Source organism: Trachurus japonicus, chromosome 8 (genome assembly GCF_045865225.1).
Source record: "Trachurus japonicus isolate A0001 chromosome 8, Traja_1.0".
In the NCBI taxonomy this organism is placed as follows: Eukaryota; Metazoa; Chordata; class Actinopteri; order Carangiformes; family Carangidae; genus Trachurus; species Trachurus japonicus.
The window spans coordinates 3,076,687-3,096,628 of NC_140914.1; the positions used below are offsets into that span (position 1 = coordinate 3,076,687).

At 40.7% G+C, this 19,942-nt stretch overlaps 1 protein-coding gene across 1 annotated transcript in view; it reads left to right on the forward strand.

Annotated features, from left to right (window-relative positions):
* LOC146982330 (uncharacterized) overlaps positions 1–19,942 on the forward strand; it is a 420,172-nt gene that overhangs the window by 268,450 nt on the left and 131,780 nt on the right. The window contains exon 11 of the mRNA XM_085785572.1: positions 3,132–3,305. Within this exon, the coding sequence (XP_085641698.1) occupies positions 3,132–3,305 (174 nt within the window). The remainder of the gene's footprint in view (positions 1–3,131; positions 3,306–19,942) is intronic.

The window sequence follows — 19,942 nt, forward strand, 5'->3', positions numbered from 1 at the left end:
ATCTGTCCAGAAGAAACATCTCACACATCAAGACGTCCAGGAGCCTCCACATCATGTGTCAAGTCCCAGTCTTCTGCTGGATCAGTGCTACAGTTCTGGAGCACATGTTGACCACAGACCAGAGAGGAGAGCTGCCCAAGACCACGACGGACCTGTTCTCACACTTCCTGCTGGTCCAGACAAAGAGGAAGAAGAACAAGTACGGTGAGTGATAGAGGTGGACAGGGCATTTTATAAACTGTAGTTGCTGCTGAAGTTCAGCTCTGATAGTGGCCGATGGCTGTGCAGCCTCCTCCAGTCACAGTCAGCTGCATCATGTCATCGCAGCAGATCTGCATAAAGAGGTAAGGCTAGGATAACACCTCAGTTACTGAGAACACTTCATCCACAAACTATAGAATGATTAGGTTGTTGGTTGTGGGAAAACAAAATGTAGAGATTGTGATAAAGTTGTAAGTTTTGTGATCATCAGCTGCCATCTCTCTCTCTCTCTCTCTCTCTCTCTTATCTCTATTCAAATCTTAAAACAAAACTCAATTTTTCTTTGTAGGTAATCGCCCATCGGCCTCTGTCCTCTCCAAACTACGGTCAGTCTTTCAGTCATTATACAGGAGTCCAGAGGAGCTGACGGAGGCCGACAGGGAAGTTCTTCTGAAGCTGGGGAGGCTGGCGTTTGAACAGCTGGAGGAAGGAAACATCATGTTCTACCAAGAAGACCTGGAGCAGTGTGGTCTGGATGTCACAGAGGCCTTGGTGAACTCAGGACTCTGCACTGAGATCTTCAAAAGAGAGAGTGTGATCTTCCAGAAAACAGTCTACTGCTTTGTTCATCTGAGTGTTCAGGAGTTTCTGGCTGCAGTCTACATGTTCCACTGTTTCACCAACAGGGACACACAGGTCCTCAAGAACTTCCTGGAACAACAACATGATGATTTAACCCTGGATGACTTCCTGCAGGGAGCCATGCAGAAATCCCTCCTCAGTAGAAACGGTCACCTGGACCTGTTTGTTCGCTTCCTTCATGGCCTCTCTCTGGAGTCCAACCAGAGGCTGTTAGGAGGTCTGCTGGGTCAGACAGACAACAGTCCAGAAACCATCCAGAGAGTCATCTACAACCTGAAGGAGATGAAGACTGATGACAGTGATGACAGAGATGAAATCTCTCCTGACAGAAGCATCAACATCTTCCACTGTCTGACGGAGATGAAGGACCAGTCAGTTCATCAGGAGATCCAACAGTTCCTGAAGTCAGAGAACAGATCAGAGAAGGAACTCTCTGAGATCCAGTGTTCAGCTCTGGCCTCCATGCTGCAGATGTCAGAGCAGGTTCTGGACCAGTTGGACCTGAAGAAGTACAAGACATCATGGGAGGGACGATGGAGACTGATCCCAGCTGTGAGGAACTGCAGGAAGGCTGAGTGAGTCCAGACATGATCAATAACACACACACACACACACGCACACACACACACACACACACACACACACACACACACACACAGAGAGAGAGAGATGAGGATTATTGTTTCATGTCCAACACAAAGAGAGAAGATGAACTGAACCAGAGTGTGAAGAGCACATGTTGATCACATGATTACATGTTGTGTGTGTTTACTACAAATTGTCTGATTTTACTCTCACACATTTTGTTTCTTCTCTAATCACAGACTTGGTGAGTGTCGACTCTCAGAGAGTCACTGTGAAGTCGTTGCCTCAGCTCTGAAGTCCAGCCCCTCCCACCTGACACACCTGGACCTGAGTCAGAACAACCTGGATGATTCATCAGTGAAGCGTCTGTGTGCTGGACTGGAGAGTCCAAACTGTAGACTTGAGACTCTGAGGTGAGTTCACTGACTGGAGCTGTTGTAGTTGTTTGAAGCTTCAGCTTCTCATTGGTTCATACATGTCAGGATTTGTGTGTGAGGATTTTTATCAAGAAGCTGAAGAGAGAAAACAGTTGAGATGAGTCCAGAGAGAAGAAGGTGAGAGCAGTCGTAGTGTTTGTGATTCAGAGCAGCAGAGAACGAGCTCAGCTTCTACAACTGTTGTTTTCAACTCAGACACTTGTTGTTGAAGCAACGTGCAGCACTGATCTGAGAGCAGATGTTGAGTTGTGGTCAGAAACACCGCAACTGGTGGATGTTGTGGAGCTGACAGAACCATGGGAGGAAGCATGAGAGGAAGCAGCTGAGATCCACAGAGCTGGCAGCAGAGGCAGAGGAGGCTGGAAAGCTGCGCTCCAGTGGAGGCTGGCTGTAGGGAGCTGTTGGCAGCTAAAGTCTGCTCCCTGCTGAGAATCAAGGTGAGACAGGTGAGAGCAGAGCTGCTAGTGTTGGTCCTGTTGCTGCTGACATGAAGCAGCTGCAGAGGCTCAGCTGGTTTGTTTGGAGGCTCACCAAGATGGGCTGAAGGTTGTTGCTTCATGTGGCGGCTCAGGCTCAGAGTGTTGACTCAGTGCTTGGCTGAGGGCAGGAGTCAGAAGCAGCTCAAAGTGACAGCTGAGCTTCTTGAACGTGGGCTTGTGTGAGCTGTTGAACACAGTCAGTGTGTTAGCAGAGCAGAGCAGCAGCACAGAAGCTGAGTGATGAGCTGCTGTGGACGGGCTCGCCACTAACAACCTGCTTCACACACTTTCAAAACGCCCACGGAGAAAAGCTGACCACGTCGTTCTGAAGATTGTCACAACTTGATGTTGCTGTCAAACAGCCCTGAACTCTGGAGCCGTGTTTGTCGGCCATTGAAGCGGCGTATCGCTACGCACACGCGCACTATGACGCACACTGTATGAGTGCAGATGAGCTGTTGGAGTGAGAAGGAGCTCAGTGACAGAGTCTCTGAGAAATGTGGCTGCACAACATGAGTTTGTATGGATGGAGCCACAGGTGGAGCTGACAGGTGAAGAGGCGGAGTCACTGCGTCTGTGTTGAAGCAGCAGCAGCTTCTCATGAATATTAATGAGCTGTTTTCTCTCTGTCACTGTTTAACCTGCTTCCTGTTGCTTCAGCTGTTGGACTTTGATTTTCTAAACTTGTTCTTTCTGAAGCTTCTTCAGCTCTGAACAGATGATGAGACACTGAACGCTGTCAACAAGGAGCTTTGTCCTCAACTCACTGCTTTTATTCTTTATTCAGATTGTGGAGCTGCAGTTTGTCAGAGATCAGCTGTTCTTCTCTGGTCTCAGCTCTGAAGTCCAACCCCTCCCACCTGAGAGAACTGAACCTGAGCCTCAACAAGCTGCAGGATTCAGACGTGAAGGATCTGAGTAGTTTTCTGGAGAGTCCAGACTGTAGACTGGAGACTCTGAGGTCAGTTCACTGACTGTTGTATCTGTAATCTGATTAAAGTGAATTTATAAAAATATATTTTCTTCTGAAAACATTAAATAGAAATAGATTATTTTCTGTGTTTCTATATTTATATTTTAATGCATCTTGAGCAGGACATGTCCTAAAAACAAAAAACTCTTCTTCTAAATAATCTGTGACAAATGATGTAAAATGAGTCCAGAAACACAGAGTTGTATTAATTCCTCATTTGAGTCCAGATTTATTTTCCTCTTTATTCAGATTTTTATCAAAAATCAAAGTTACACCACTTGACACTGGGTTTCATCACGTCATTGACCCCTGTGCTGTTAGTTTATTGATTTAACCCTGATACCAGTTGATCAATAAAATTATTGATGATGATAATAATAGTAATAATAAGAGAGAAGAATAAAAATACAAAGTTAGACAACTAACTTTGTATTTGTATGAAATGGTACAAATATAAATCTGTCTAAAAGAATCAGAATCTCTAAACCAGAGAGTTGTAGTCAGTGTTTAGTCCAACAGGTATTGATCAGATATTGGTTGTATATTGACAGACTGAGCTGAGGTCAGCAGCAGCTGATGAATCTGTGCTGACATGTGGATGATGTGTGTAGAAGGCCACATGATGAAGATCCACAAGAACACAAGGACAAAGTCCCTCTATTGATTATTGATCAGGACTCATCTGATTATTGATCAGTAATCAATGAATTTACCTTCTTCTTTTATTCTTTATTCAGATTGCAGGGCTGCAGTTTGTCAGAGATCAGCTGTTCTTCTCTGGTCTCAGCTCTGAAGTCCAACCCCTCCCACCTGAGAGAACTGGACCTGAGCAGAAACAACCTGCAGGATTCAGGAGTGAAGGATCTGAGTGGTTTTCTGGAGAGTCCAGACTGTAGACTGGAGACTCTGAGGTCAGTTCACTGACTGTTACTGTTGTAGATTTTAGATCTTTGTTTATTTATTTATATATTTAAGGAGGACAATGCACATTAATGAACATAATAAAATGTAAAGGTGCCAATGTTAGCCGACGGTTAGTTTCCGACTGTAGTCCTCCTGGATCCACAACTGAACCAGATTGATCTTCACTCAGAACTTGAATCATTGACTTTGATTGAATTGATTACTGACATTTGAAATAGTGGTTGTTGTTTAGTTTATAAGTTTATAAGTTTATTTGAAAACAGGGACAGTGCACATTAATAACATCACTGTAAATGCGCCAGAATTAGCCAAGAGGCTATTTTTCATCTGTAGTCCCCAGACGGATGTTAAAAAGTCACCCTAAAAACAGAATATGAATATGATTAAAATTACAAAGTTATTAGCCAAGGCAATCTACAAACATGCACAGCAATTAACAACTTGACAAAAGAACATACAACATGACATGACAAAAGAACATATATAACATCAATCAGAAAACATAATTCAATACATCCCCAACACATGCAGCAAAGACACATCACACCACAGCATGCAAAGCAGAAGCACAGGCACAAACTGCATGCATACACAATATAACGACACCACAAAAAGACATGCATGCCGACACAGGCAGACAGACAACAACAAGATGGCTACAGGTTCAGCACAGACGGACCGGAGAGAGGAAGGAAGGTGTAAAAAAAAAAAAAAAAAAACTAGTGCTGACAGATCTGAGCACCAATCAACCATCTCTTCAAATGAGCTCTGAATAGATTGTAAGTATTCAGGTCTCTAATAGTAGCTGGGATGGAATTCCACTCTAATGCAGCTCTAACAGAGAATGCAGACTGACTAAACGAACTTTTCCTAAATGGAATAATACAGTCTCCTCTTGCTGCACCTCTTGTGAACCCATATGCAGTTGTTCTTATGTTGACGAACTGTCTAAGCGGAGGCGTGGTGGAACCATATATAATCTTGTGCATAAGACAGGCATTTACATATTTAATCAAATTGTCCCAACTCAACAGATTATATTTTCTTAATATTGGACAATGATGAGAATGTACCGGTTTCTTGTCAAGGATTTTAACTGTTCGTTTATACAAAGATTCTATTGGTTTTAGAGAAGTGTTACTAGCCTGTGACCAGGTATTTAAACAGTAGATGATATGGGAAAAAACCATGGAATGCATATACATCTTAGCCGCCTCTGTTGACATATAATCTCGAATGAACCTAAAGTTTGAGAGATTGAATTTGACCCGGTTACAGACCTTTTTCACCTGAGCCTTGAAAGAAAGTTTAGAGTCAACCAAAACACCAAGATACTTGTATTCAGATACGACCTGTAACCTCTCCCCTGAAACAAAGATATCCGGCTCGACACTAGGACTGTTCTTCTTGGTAAAAAACATACATACTGTTTTAGACACATTCAGCTGCAAACAGCATTGCTTTAACCACGCTGTTACATGAGTCATAGAGTTTGTGAGTTTATCAGCAACCTGTGTCATGCTGCTACCATGTACATAAATTACCGTGTCATCGGCATACATTTGGATGTTGGTGTCAGGACATACATATGGTAAGTCATTGATATATAGTGTAAATAGCAAAGGGCCCAATATGGATCCTTGTGGGACTCCTGTGGACAGACGAAGGGTAGCTGATTTATGATTCTGTACCTGAACAGACTGAGATCGATTTGACAAATATGATTCTATCCACATAAGTGTATCTGAACAGAAATTAAAACTGGCCAATTTTGACATGAGAATTCTATGATTAACAGTATCAAATGCCTTCTTGAAGTCAAGGAACACGGCTCCAACTACACCACCTTTATCCAACAGAGATTTGATTTTTTCTATTAAAAAACAGTTGGCAGTTTCAGTTGAATAGTTAGCTCTGAAGCCGAATTGCATTGGGTGCAGAGTAAAGGAGCTATTGTTAAGATGGCAGGTGATTTGTTCAGCTACTACTTTCTCTGCAACCTTTGACACTGTAGGTAGAATACTGATCGGTCTGTAATTGCAGGTTGAAACAGGATCTCCACATTTAAATATTGGGACAACAACAGCTGACTTCCAAACACTCGGAAACAATCCCTGAGAAATCGAGAGGTTAATAATTTTGGTGATAGGATTAGTTAGTGTTGTACTGAGCTCTTTGAGCATAACTGCATCCATACCAAATATATCTTTTGCTCTAGATGGATTCAGAGATCGAATCATTCTGGCAACCTCTGATTCAGTGACATTTCTTATGCTGAAAGCAGGTTCCATTGTATTAACTGGACAAACATTAGTGTACTCAGGTGAAAAACACTGTGCAATAGTGGCCACAGAATCAATAAAGTGGTGGTTAAAAGCTTCTGCTACTTCTACAGGATCGTTTGTGAGTATTCCATTTATTTTGAGTTCGAGCTGTTTCCTCTCTTTGTTTTGATGACCTGTTAATTTTTTTAGCTGGTTCCAGATCATTTTAGAGTTACCTCTTGCCTTTTCTATTATGGTCAAGAAAAAATCTGCCTTCGCTTTTCTTAGTTTCTTTACCACTTTGTTCCTTAAACTAGCAAAGTGTTGTCTGTCATGACTCAACTTAGTTTTTTATTGCGGTTTTTAGAACAGAATCCCGTTCTTTCATTAGTTTTAAAATATCTGCATTTATCCAAGGGACAGTGTTTTTGTTATTTTTGCACCTAAATTTGCAGTTAAAATCTTTAATAATGCTCTCTAGTTTATTTGAGAATATTTGAGTATCTTCTTCATGGTCTATGCCCAACAGTAGATCATCCCACTCAATCTGTTGAACAGCACTTTTAAAGTTCTCCTGTTTGTTTTTGGGGATTCCAAAATATTCATATTCCTTGGCCCTAGGGCTAAACCGCTTATTGCTTAGTTTTCTGGCTACCAGTGTCAAATTGTGGTCAGAGAGACCAGTTACCATATTATAGGATTTTAAAATTCTCTCAGGTCTGTTACTAAATATTAAATCAATTTGAGTGCTAGTGGAATTAGTTATTCTTGTGGGCCCATTAATCAGTTGCATGAGATCAAATTTATCAGTTATCTGTTTGAGGTTCTTTCTAGAGGATTTTTCCCCCCAGTTGATGTTAAAATCTCCCATAATAATTACTTCTTTGTTGAAATTACATTCTTTTAATAATTTCTCAAATTTCTCATAGAAACTAATATTTGAAGAGGGAGGCCGGTAAATTACAATAAGAGTAAAGGACATCTGTGGTGACAAAATTATGTTTAGACCAATACATTCCAATTCCTCACAGTTTGACCAATGGATTTCATTACACTGGATTCTGTCTTTCACATAAATCATAACTCCTCCCCCCTTTGAGCCCACTCTATCTCTCCTGTAAAAGTTAAAACCAGGGACTTTTAATGCTGCAGATGGAGTGTTTTTGTGCAACCAAGTCTCAGATAAACAGAGGAAGTCCAAATTAGAATCCAATAAAAGATGGTGCACTTGGTCACTTTTAGATTTAATACTTCTTATGTTCAAATGCCCCCCCAAAAGACCCTTTGGCTTAGCTTTAGGATCCCAAACAATTTTTGAGTGATTGACAGTCTGAAAGACATCCCACTTCCTGTTCTTTGAGTGCGCCGGATTTACCAGTTTACTGTTTACATTGTGCGAGATAACTGTACGTGGATTACTTGAACCAAAGTCGACAATGGTTGGGAAACTCCGCAGTTCAGCCAGCGCACCATCCCCCCCGCTCTCCGAATCAGCCGCGACGCATGGACCCGCCGACAACGCCGTGACACTCCCGGCCTCCATTCCGGCAGCCAAGCTCTCCCCCGGCGCCGATAGACCCCCAGCGGCATGTCGCGCCCCGTCAATCCCAGTCATGGAAGCCTCCACCGGCCCGGCCACCGCGACCTCCACGCCAGCTCCTCCGATCCGGGCAGGCAGCACACCCCCAGCAGCGCGAAACAAACGGGGGCGATGAGGAAGGTTAGTTTGTTGACCATGATTAAATAGTAACGTTTCTCCAGAGCGTACCTGTGAGACAGCATTATTGCGTGTTGCATCCGCCGAGACGCTGGCCTCAATCTCCGGTCCAGCGTGGAGCGGGCCGGGGCACGGATGAATGTCTCCAGACAATAGCAAACAGATCGTGATGATCAGCGCATCACTGTGTCGAAGCAAGGCTGGTGGCTTTGTATGTTTCTTCATTCGATTGTACAGAGATGGATAAATGAATGTCAAAGCTAGAATATTTGCAGTTGTTGTTGTGTGAGAATGATTCTTCAGTTTCAGCTCATTTCACTCAGTGGTCATGAATAATGTCTGTTCACTTCAGTTCAACCTTCACACACACTCGTATTTCTCTCAGTCAGACGACTCATGTTTTCTAGAAACTCTGGAGAAAATGTCCAGTATCAGCTCATCAACTCACTTCATCTCTATCACAACAATGTGCACGAGATCCTCACAACTCATGTTTGGACAATGACACTGAAATTCACCTGTTGAAGAAAAAACTCTTCTTTCTGATCATCAATGAATTAATCTTCTTCTTTTATTCTTTATTCAGATTGAGGAGCTGCAGTTTGTCAGAGATCAGCTGTTCTTCTCTGGTCTCAGCTCTGAAGTCCAACCCCTCCCACCTGAGAGAACTGGACCTGAGACAGAACAACCTGAAGTCTTCAGACGTGAAGGATCTGGATGATCTAGTGAAGAGTCCAGACTGTAGACTGGAGACTGTGAGGTCAGTAGGGGGGCGGAGTCAGTCTGAGCTGCTTTCAGCACTATTGGACTAAAGTCAGTGTGAGACAATAACAGAGACAACAGTCAGCCAATCAGAGCAGAGAGAGAGACAACAGTCAGCCAATCAGAGCAGAGAGAGAGACAACAGTCAGCCAATCAGAGCAGAGAGACAACAGTCAGCCAATCAGAGCAGAGAGAGACAACAGTCAGCCAATCAGAGCAGAGAGAGACAACAGTCAGTCAATCAGAGCAGAGAGAGAGACAACAGTCAGCCAATCAGTGCAGAGAGAGACAACAGTCAGCCAATCAGAGCAGATGGAGAGACAACAGTCAGCCAATCAGAGCAGATGGAGAGATAACAGTCAGCCAATCAGAGCAGAGAGAGGCAACAGTCAGCCAATCAGTGCAGAGAGACAACAGTCAGCCAATCAGAGCAGAGAGAGAGACAACAGTCAGCCAATCAGAGCAGAGAGAGACAACAGTCAGTCAGAGCAGAGAGAGAGACAACAGTCAGCCAATCAGAGCAGAAAGAGAGACAACAGTCAGCCAATCAGAGCAGAGAGACAACAGTCAGCCAATCAGAGCAGAGAGAGAGACAACAGTCAGCCAATCAGAGCAGAGAGACAACTGTCAGCCAATCAGAGCAGAGAGAGACGATCACTGATCCATCACCTCTGTCCTCTGCTTCTCTTCTCAGCTGGAAACCTCCTTCGGTCCTGAAGCCCCTGTTCTGACCTGAGAGCAGCTCCTCTGTCTCTCTCAGAGTCCAGTCCACCATCCTCCCTGTGTGTTCTGGACCTGACAGAGATCATCACTGTCTCTGGACTCATCTGATCCTCTACACACTCTCTGCTCTTCCTCCTCTTCCTCCTCCTCCTCCTCCTGTTTTCTTCTTCATTCATTCTGATTAATCAGCTCCATCTTGTGGTGTGATGAAGAACTGCAGCTCATTTCCACATTATTCAGTGTTTTTTTTTTAACATGATGGAGTTTCAGATCAGGTTGCTATGACAACAGTTAACATACTAATGTGAGGCAGTTAACCTGTTTGACTGTTTGTCCCTTACGGGACACTGAAATACACAGATTTACCAGCTGCTTAGGGCGCCACGTTGTTTTAGCCTTTGCCCAACAAGTAAACACTATTTATTTTTGTATTATGATTAATGAATCAATGTATATTTGATATTACCTTTGCTTTTTACACTTTTACACTTACTTTTACTTTACTTTACTTGTGTGTCCAACCCTCCTGTAACTATGTAAATGTACTTATTCTGTTATCTACTGGTCCTTTGTCTTTATGGGCTTTTTTATGTTAATTGTTGTATTGTTTTGGGGACTATGGATGTAATTTAGCACATGTGCTAAATCCGGTGTATTTACAGTGGGTATTCTGGTACTCACTGTCCATTAATATGCATTGTCCCGACTAAATAAACTAATAAGGTAAGGTAAGTAAATATTTACCTTTGCTTTTTACACTTTCACACTTAGGCTATGTAAATTCAAAGTCTCACTATATCTTATTATTGTCTTTTTTGCTCTAATGTGAGTCTAAAAGTCGGGTCTGGTCTCCATCTATTACATGTGAATATCATTTTCAACCTTGGCTAACGGCATATTGTAATAAATTAAAAAAACAAATCAAATCTCATGGTTGTTGTGAGTTCATCAGTCTGGTTTTGTTGTTTAATCAATCCCTTACAGAAAACCCACATGAACTTTAACATGTCAAAAATGTTGCACATGGTAAACATGTTATTTGCACATGGGAAACATGTGGTTTTGGCCCATTTTTATGTGAATTCCCATGTGAACCCATTTTCCACATGTGGTGACATGTTTGACACTGCTCTACATGGTAACACATAAGTTCACATGTAGAGCACATGTGTACAAAATGTTAAAAATGATTCACATAAAATTGCCAAAACCACATGTTTCCCATGTGCAAATAACATGTTCCCCATGTGCAAAATTTTTCACATGTGAAATTAATGTGGTTGTTGAAGATCATCCTGGGTGACCCCCAACACCCTCTACACAAAACCCTCACAGGTCAGAGGAGCAGCCGCAGTAAAAGGCTCATCTCCCTGACCCGCAGAATTTAAAGATTAACAGGTAATTTGTTCCTGCTGCAATCATTTTATATAACACTTGTTAAAACGTTTTTTTTTTGTGTTCATCTTTTTTGTGTCATTATTGTGTGAGCTACTGGACTAACTTGAATTTCCCTGCTAGGGATGAATAAAGTATTCTCTATCTCTATCTATAGTTCAACAAATAAATCCGTGGGGTCGTTCACATGAATGTTTAATTAGTATAATATATCTCAATAGGCCTTTTTATTGAAAATTGTTTGATTATTTAGCCTAAGTGTAACAAATATGCAACAAAGGAAGAAAAAAAGAAAAGGTTGTAGGTCAGGATGGAGGGGTGTCAGGTTCTCTGCTTCCTTTTGTTAGTTAGTTAGTTAGAGAGGAGCGGTGTGGTGACGGTCCAACTCCTCTCCACTACACTATATATATATTTATATATATATACACACAGTATATGTATATGTATATATCTATGCTCCACTACCTGCGGTCCTTGTGTGTTCACGCTCCGGCCTCACCTCGTTTCAGAGACCAACTGACTGACCGAGCAGCGGCTGCACAGAACTCGCCAAACCTTCCAAGTCTCGCGAGAAGAAGCGGCGCAGTGCGAGAAGAACGGGGGTCCAGGCAAGACATAGCAATATTCATATTTAGCAGCAGCAGCAGCAACAACAACAACCTTTACGGGGGAATAAGAAATGATAGTTCCGTTATGAAGGTGTGGTGTAAATGTTTCCCAGAGACGCGGGTGAAAGCGCGGGGCTGTGACGTCCAGGTAGGAAAACACAGAACATGGAGCTGCAGCTGTATTGATAGCTAGCTGGCTAGTTAGCTCGCTGGTTTATTAAACGCAGTCCCCATATCGCCACGGCAGCGTATACTGGGAGCGGACCGATCTTACACTGTTTCGGCTGTTTACATCCCACAGACAACGTCAGATGGCTTCAAACATACACAGAGGGGTTTGTTCACTTCAAGTAAGCCGACATGTTTGTAAACGGAGCTGTAATACAAAGTTGTGTTGTACACCTACCTGTGTCTGTGGTGGATACTGTTTCACAGGAGCAGTGGGAGCTTTCCACTACCTTTAAAATCCTAAGACAAAATGTATTACATTATCAACACACAGTAAATGATGAATGTAAAGTGAAACCATTCTTGACAAAGAGGAGGAATACATAAGTGTTACCTAGTTTGCTGTCTCCTTGCTGAAAGCCAGTGGTTCAGTATCTCTCTGGGCTTGGCTCGTCATCCAGTACTGGAACATCTTCTCTCTCTGGAAACTGTTGAAATCTTCACAAATCTCTGGATCACTCTAGGTCGGCTCCACGATCTCAGCAGGGTGGCATTTTGAAAAGTATTCACTCTGGGACCTGAGACAAGGTCATTTTTTTTATAGGGTGCCATTTGGACATAATAACTTGTGGAAAAAAAATATTTGATTCACCCAGATTTTAATGTTTACTTTAAAAAAGGACACATTTAACTTACTGAAAAACATATTGGTTGAGCTCAGGCACCTACATAATATTATATTTATATATTTTAACAACACGTGACGTAGGATGTGTCCACTCTGTTAAGGACATAGACATACCATTTTTAATGTGTTTTTACTGCATGACTCCTTATGAAATAATATTTTTAAAGAAAGTGTATGCCCCTCACTTTAGTCAGATAGTTTATTTTACAATTAAGTTATTTTAAATAAGTTTTTATTTAGGAAAAACAAGTGTGTATTATGATCATGGAACATATTCCTCCAGTTAATTTCCTTAAAAAAGTGAATTATGATGCAAATTACAAAAAAATTCTAGCCTGTACATTCAAACCCCTCCATATCATTATGTCACTACAAATACATAGTTAAAATATTTTTATTTCATTAAACTATGATGGAAAAATAACATAACAGAGTGGACAGAGGTCTAACAGAGTGGACAGTATCATAACAGAGTGGACGAAACACAGTCAATAATACATACAGTATATGTCCACTCTGTTAAGTTAACTTGAATAAGGATAACAGAGTGGACACTAACAGAGTGGACATTTTGAGCTAAAGTTAGCCCTCAGCCTGGCTTTGCTAGCTTAATAGCTAACATGACTTTGGATACTTGATAAGAAATCTATAATTTTACACAAAACCCTTTTGAAATGGTTCAATTTGATTAATTTCTTTGATATATAGCGTTAACAGAGTGGACACGTTATGATCAACCACACTGAACTTACTTCATAAAACTGCAAAATCTGATTTTTAAAGAGGTAAAAAAATAAAAAGTTGACCACAGTTGAATTTCCCACCACTGGTGTGATGTCTCCTCAGAAGAGTTATGTCACTGATATATAAGGGAATTTTCTTAAAAGGGCACAAACACAACTTAACAGAGTGGACAATGACACGGGGGACGAACATAAAACCTTAATTTTTTCATTTAAAAAATATATTTTGATTAAAAAACAGCACATGATTAAAGATAGTTTATCCAGGACAATAAAATCCTAAAAAAATTTTTTTTAATTTTTCTACTTTTATTAGCTATTCTCTAGATTGAATTTTAATGAACCGCACTGGGGACATAGCAAAATTCCGTAACATCCTTTTAACAAAAGTAGATTAAATTTAAAAAATAGAATTTGGGAGCCTGTACCCTTGAATTTATAAGAGAGGACAATTGACAATACACAAAAAAGCAAATTGAATGAGTATTTGTCCAACTTTAGTGAAAATACAGCTTAATTTATACTGGGGACACAAATGGCACCCTATAAAAAAAATGATTTGACATTTTAACTACATTTCAATTGCAGGTCAAATACATAAGGGAGATCTCAAAAAATTAACTTACCGGTGCACCTTTAAATATACGGTTAAACTCTGACGAATCTTCAGAACATCATTTAACTTTTATTAGCTACAGAAATACCAGCATTAACAGTAAATATTTGATATGAACACGTGTTAACCCACAGCCAGCTGCAGTACTTTACACAAAGTATTTCAGAACACATTGAATAACAGTTTCTTTTACACAGCATGTAGTCAGAAAATGTCTGCTGCTCAGCAGTATTTACTAAGATATTCTCACTCACGGCTTCAAAGCCATTAACACTGTTAGGCTAACCCAATAGGATTTAACTTGAAGTAATTAGCATCACAGCGAGTGGATTGTATTAGCACTAGCATGGGCCGACGCAGTTTACAACGGCAACAATTATCATCATGGTTAACGGAAACATGAGTCAGCTGACTACATATTAAAACTCACCTGTCCTCACCTGACCAGCTGGTCTTCACTCAGGAAGTGGATGAAGCATTTCACTGGCTACCGTGCAGCTCCACTTGACTCTGCTATTTGACCCACTTTATCATTTTTTTTTTTTTTTTTTAAGTATATTTTTTGGCTTTTTTTTTGGCTTTATTTGATAGTGATGACAGTAGAGATAGACAGGAAATGGGGAGGCAGAGAGAGGGGGAATGACACGCAGGAAAGGTCTGCCCGACGCAGGATTCGAACCGGGGACGCCTGCGGCGAGGACTGTAGCCTCTACATGGGGCGGCCGCTCTACCCACTGCGCCACGCACCGCCCCCCGACTTTATCATTTTTAAATGTGTGTGTTTGTTTTAAGTTCTTTTATGTAAAATATGGAACAATTTATTTCAAGTGCATTTTTAAACATGAATTTAAATTTCGAGCTCTACTGAAGTGAATGCATAACTGTTTAATTGCTGTGGGCTACAAATGACCAGAGACAAACCTGTCCCACAGTGTGAAGTGTGTGTTCAGGATGTTAGAGCCAAAGCAGCTCTAGAACTGGTTCATAAAGACAGAGTGGGACATTTGTGGAGATAAATTATTTACATTTAACTCATAATGTATTAATATAACTGCATTTCATCATATGTTTTTGGAGGAAAGAATATTTATGTCTGTATGATATGGTTTGTTGACCTAGAGGTGATGGAGTTCTCTTGTTTGGACACTAGGGGGCAGAATTAGAGCAGGGATTGTGGTGGGGCATGTCTGGATGGGTTTTCCTCATCGCCATGGAAGACTCAGTTCAAGCAGCCTCGTCTCTCTGTGTCACTATTTCTTTCCTGTGTTTTTCAGGTGAGTGTTGTCTCAGACCCCAAAGGAATTACTGAAACTTCTTAGTTCAACTTTAGAGAAGTGTGAGTGCCTACATGTTGTACATTTGTGTGTGTGAATGTTGAATGAGAGCGGCTGTGACTGCTGTTTATTTTATTGCATAAAGCACTTTGAGCTGCTTCCTTTTGTATGAAAAGTGCTTTATGAATAAAGGTCTGTTTTTGTTGATAGTGTCTGTATGTTAACTGGATTGAACTTTATTTGGAGATAATGAATGTGTTGGGAGAGACACAGGAAATGTTGTGTGTCTGCAGCTGTTGGTGAGACGGTTGCCGTGGTGCTGGGGCGGGTTGGTGCTGTTCACAACCTTCAGTATCGCTGACAGAGAAGACGGTTAAAGAGGAACTATGCAAGATTTGTTTTTTTACCTTAACTATGCTACATACAACGCATAACAAACTCCTACTTTGATCTGTTGCTGTTTTTCTGTGCTCATGCTGTTATTATAAATGTTTGTGCAGACAGTTGATGGTTGGTGATGCCCATGTTTTTGTGAAATCAAACTTTAACACTCACAGAACCTCTAAGCCCAGGGGTGGGGAATCAATTCTAAATGAGTGTGTTCATTTAAAGTGCTTTTAGGTAAAATATGAAACTATTCATGTCAAGTGCATTTGAGTTAAAATGATGAGTTCCACTGAATGCATAACTGTTTAATTGCTCTGGGCTACAAATGACAGAGACAAACCTGTCCTATGGTGTGAGGTGTGTTCACATTTGATGAGATAAATTATTTACATTTAACTCATAATGTATTAATGTAACTGCATTTTATCATATTTATGGAGGAAATCATATTTATGTCTGTATGATATGGTTTGTTGACCTCGAGCTGATTCCAGTAGGAGGAGTTCTCTTGTTTGGACACTAGGGGGCAGAATTAGAGCAGGGATTGTGGTGGGGCATGTGCCTACGTTTACATGTTGTACATTTGTGTGTGTGAGTAACTGTGAATGTTGAATGACAGAGGATGTTGACTGCTGTTTATTTTATTGCATAAAGCACTTTAAACTGCTTCCTTTTGTATGAAAAGTGCTCTATGAATAAAGGTTTGTTTTTGTTGATAAAATGTGACGCTGTGTCTCCAGTGTTGTCTGTGGGAGTTTGTGTGATGTGTGTGAGTTGTGGGTCCATGACTTGTTTTGTTGTGAAATTGTTGTTAACAATTGAACCTAAGTTATGAAAAGTTAATGCATAAGTTCTGGAGTGTTAATTAATGAGCTGAAGAGTTTATTACCAGGCTGTTGCCACTGATAAGAATGTGGTCTTTGTTAACTTGGTTAAATAAGGTTGATGATTATGCACAAATATCACTGTAATATGATTTATAGTGTCTGTATGTTCATTGGATTGGAACTTTATTTGGAGATAATGAATGTGTTGGTGTAAATGAGTCATAAGAAGAATAAAATGTCTACAGATGTGACAAATCCAAGGCCCAGGCCAGCACACAGGAGTGATGTAGCTGGTGCAACTACCTGAAGCTGCTGACAGACACCAACACTCACCTGTAGCAGACTGCAACCCACTGGCACCACTCACCTCACAGGAAACAGGACGTTGTTGGAGACCATCTCAGGATTTTATTCTGCACACAACAGTAGGAGCACATTAGCTGCATCTACTAAGTTTTTATGTTTCATCTCATTAATCACATTCATTTTTAACAGTTCTAACAGAATATTCACTAATCAATAAGATATATACAGGTGTATCTCAATAAATTAGAACATCATAGAAAAGTTTATTCATGTCAGTAATTCAATTCAGAAAGTGAAGCTAACACATTATATAGATCTATTACACACAGAATTAAACATTGCATGTCTCTATTTATTTAATTGTATTGATTATGGCTAACTAAAGACCTAAAATTCAGTCTCTAACAAAATTAGAATATTACAAAAGACCAATTTAAAAAAGCATTTTAATACAGAAATATTGTCCTTGTGAAAAGTTAGTCCATATGCACTCAATACTTGGTTGTGGTTATTTGACTTGAACTACTGTAAATGGACTTTTCCATGATATTCTGATTTATTGAGATGCAGCTGTAGTTTCCAGTTTCAAACTGAATGTTCACTAATCAATCAGATATTTCTGTAGACATGAGATCGTATAGTGGCAGTTTCAGTTGGATCCACAGCAGATGAACTTTAAACACACAGAACAAAGCCACAACACAAACACATGTATGCTAATGAGATGAGGTCGTTAAATCCTCGTCTCACCGTGAACAAAGAAAAACAACACACAGTCACACACACTTTAAACATGGCCGCCACCTCATCACTCAGTGTGTGTGTGATATTCATGGTAAGTAAGGACTTTAAGAGCATATTATCTACAAATAACGGAGAGAGTTTCACCGTGTGTCTCGGCTCTTCCAGCAGCAGCGACGTTTTGGCGCGTTTTGGGGGGTGCACCGCTAATTAACGCCCCACCTGCAACAACAGCTGGAACCAGGAACCATCGTTCTCTGAGCCAAACTGCTGCAGCAACAACAGTTTAGCTGTTTAACATATTTACCACTGGTCTGAATAATATGTGGAGTGGGTTTTAGTTTTAGCTGAAGTTCACATAGATAATATATGTTATGTTATGTTAAAAACATATTAAATCTAAATACTGACTCAGCTACACACCACCTATGGTTTATGAAGATAACCAAGGAACGGTAGCATTAGCAAAGAAGCTGTGAGTCGACAGAGATGTGAGCACGTTGATGTTAAAGATCATTTTCTGAGGTCGACTGATCACGAAGGAAAAATAAAGTTTGTCAAGTTTGTGTTTGGAGAGTCACAGATAAGATTAGGTTACATGATGTAAGTTTAAGGTAGAAAATCTTATAGTGTTCTGTGTTAAAGGAGTTAACAATGTGAGAGCAAGTGAGGTGTTCATGGGTGTGTTAAATGTGCTCTTAAATTATTATTATTATTAACAACTTTATTTCAAACAGTCAACCAGAATTGACAAAGGCAGACATGAGATCACTTACATTCAGAAATCATTCAAAATCATCATGGTCAAATAAAAAAAAAAAGAGAAAAAATAAAGCTGATGAGAAATGCTTTACCTGTGACATGTTTGTATAGAAAATAAATGTGTCAATAAAGTTTCTCTTTCTGTCAAACTGTAGCACGTAGGCTACGGTTGGTCTATGTTGGGAATTTTTAGTTTAGTTTAGGAAGGTTTTAAATGTAGAGGCTTGCTGTGCTGTGACTCCCTCAGGTGAGCTGGCTGCCTGGCTCCGCCCCAGACTGAGGTGTGGATATGAGACAGGTGAGGAGGAGGAGCGAGAGAAAGTGAAAGTATTTAGTTCAGACGCCATTTTAAGAAGAAGAAGAAGGAGTAAGAGCTGCAGCAGGTGAGTGTTAAAACAACATTATTATTATTATTCACCGTTAAGTCTCAGTCCCTGTGAAGTGTGAAGGGAAGAAGAGTCAGAGTAGTTTTACACTAGTCCGCCATTGTTGTTGTTGTTGTAGTTTCTACGTCCAGCGGTGTTGCCCTGGTTACAGGTTAGAGAGGTGACAGGTGAGGCTATGACGTCATTGTTTCACTAAAGATAACTTTAGTTTTTTCAGAGATTTATCCACACTGGGACCAGGTTAAAAAATATACAGTTTTAGGACAAAACGCTGATATGAGAAATAAAAACTGTTAACACACTGTATTCTCTGTGTGTGTTAACAGACAGCTAAGGGGAAAGTTAAGGGAACTTAAGTCAGACAGCTGAGCTCTGAATCCTCTGTTTATTTCACCTCTTAATGTGAAAACTGTGTGTTTGACCTTCAAAATAAAAGTTTAACACTGACCCAGAGAAGATAAAGAGTCTGAAACACAGTTGATCCACATAAACCAGGTTCTGATCAAAAACCAAAAGAATAAGACACAAAACAGGTTTCACTCAGACTCGTTATCTTCAAAGTTCAAAGTTCAAAGTTAGCCTATCTTTATTGTCCCTGTTGAAATTGATTTTCAGACAGGAGGTCCAAAACACATAAAAACATCCAAGGTCCCATATACACATAAAACACACACAGAACAGTCAACCTTTGTTAAGAACAACAGCACATAGCAAGACATAGCAACACATAGTGGGCAGAGTAATTAATTTTCAAGTGCATTCAGAGACAAAGTCTTCTCTGGAAAAGTGTTAAAGTTTTACACTCAACACAAAATAAACAGTTTTCACATTAAGAGGTGAAATAAACAGGATCAGAGCTCAGCTGTTGAATTTAATTTCCCCTTAACTTTCCCCTGAACTGCTGAATCTGAAGCTACGTCAGTGTTGTTCAGTGTTTCTGGTTTCCCTCTCAGACTGACTGAAGTCCTGAAGATGAGTGTTAATGTGGAGGAAGAGGAGGACGGACCAGAGTCTCCAGGACCCTCCTGCTGGTCTGTAAAGAGTGGCCGGTCCAATGGACAACCTCTAAACTTCAGACCCAGACCTGGACCTGGACCCACCAGCTGGTCTGTGAGGAGTGACCGGTCCAATGAACATCCACTAAACTTCAAACCTGGACCTGGACCCACCAGCTGCTCTGTACAGAGTGACCAGTCCAATGATCATCCTCTAAACTTCAAACCTGGACCTGGATCCACTAGCTGGTCTGTAAAGAGTGACCGGTCCAATGGACAACCTCTAAACTTCAGACCCAGACCTGGACCTGGATCCACTAGCTGGTCTGTAAAGAGTGA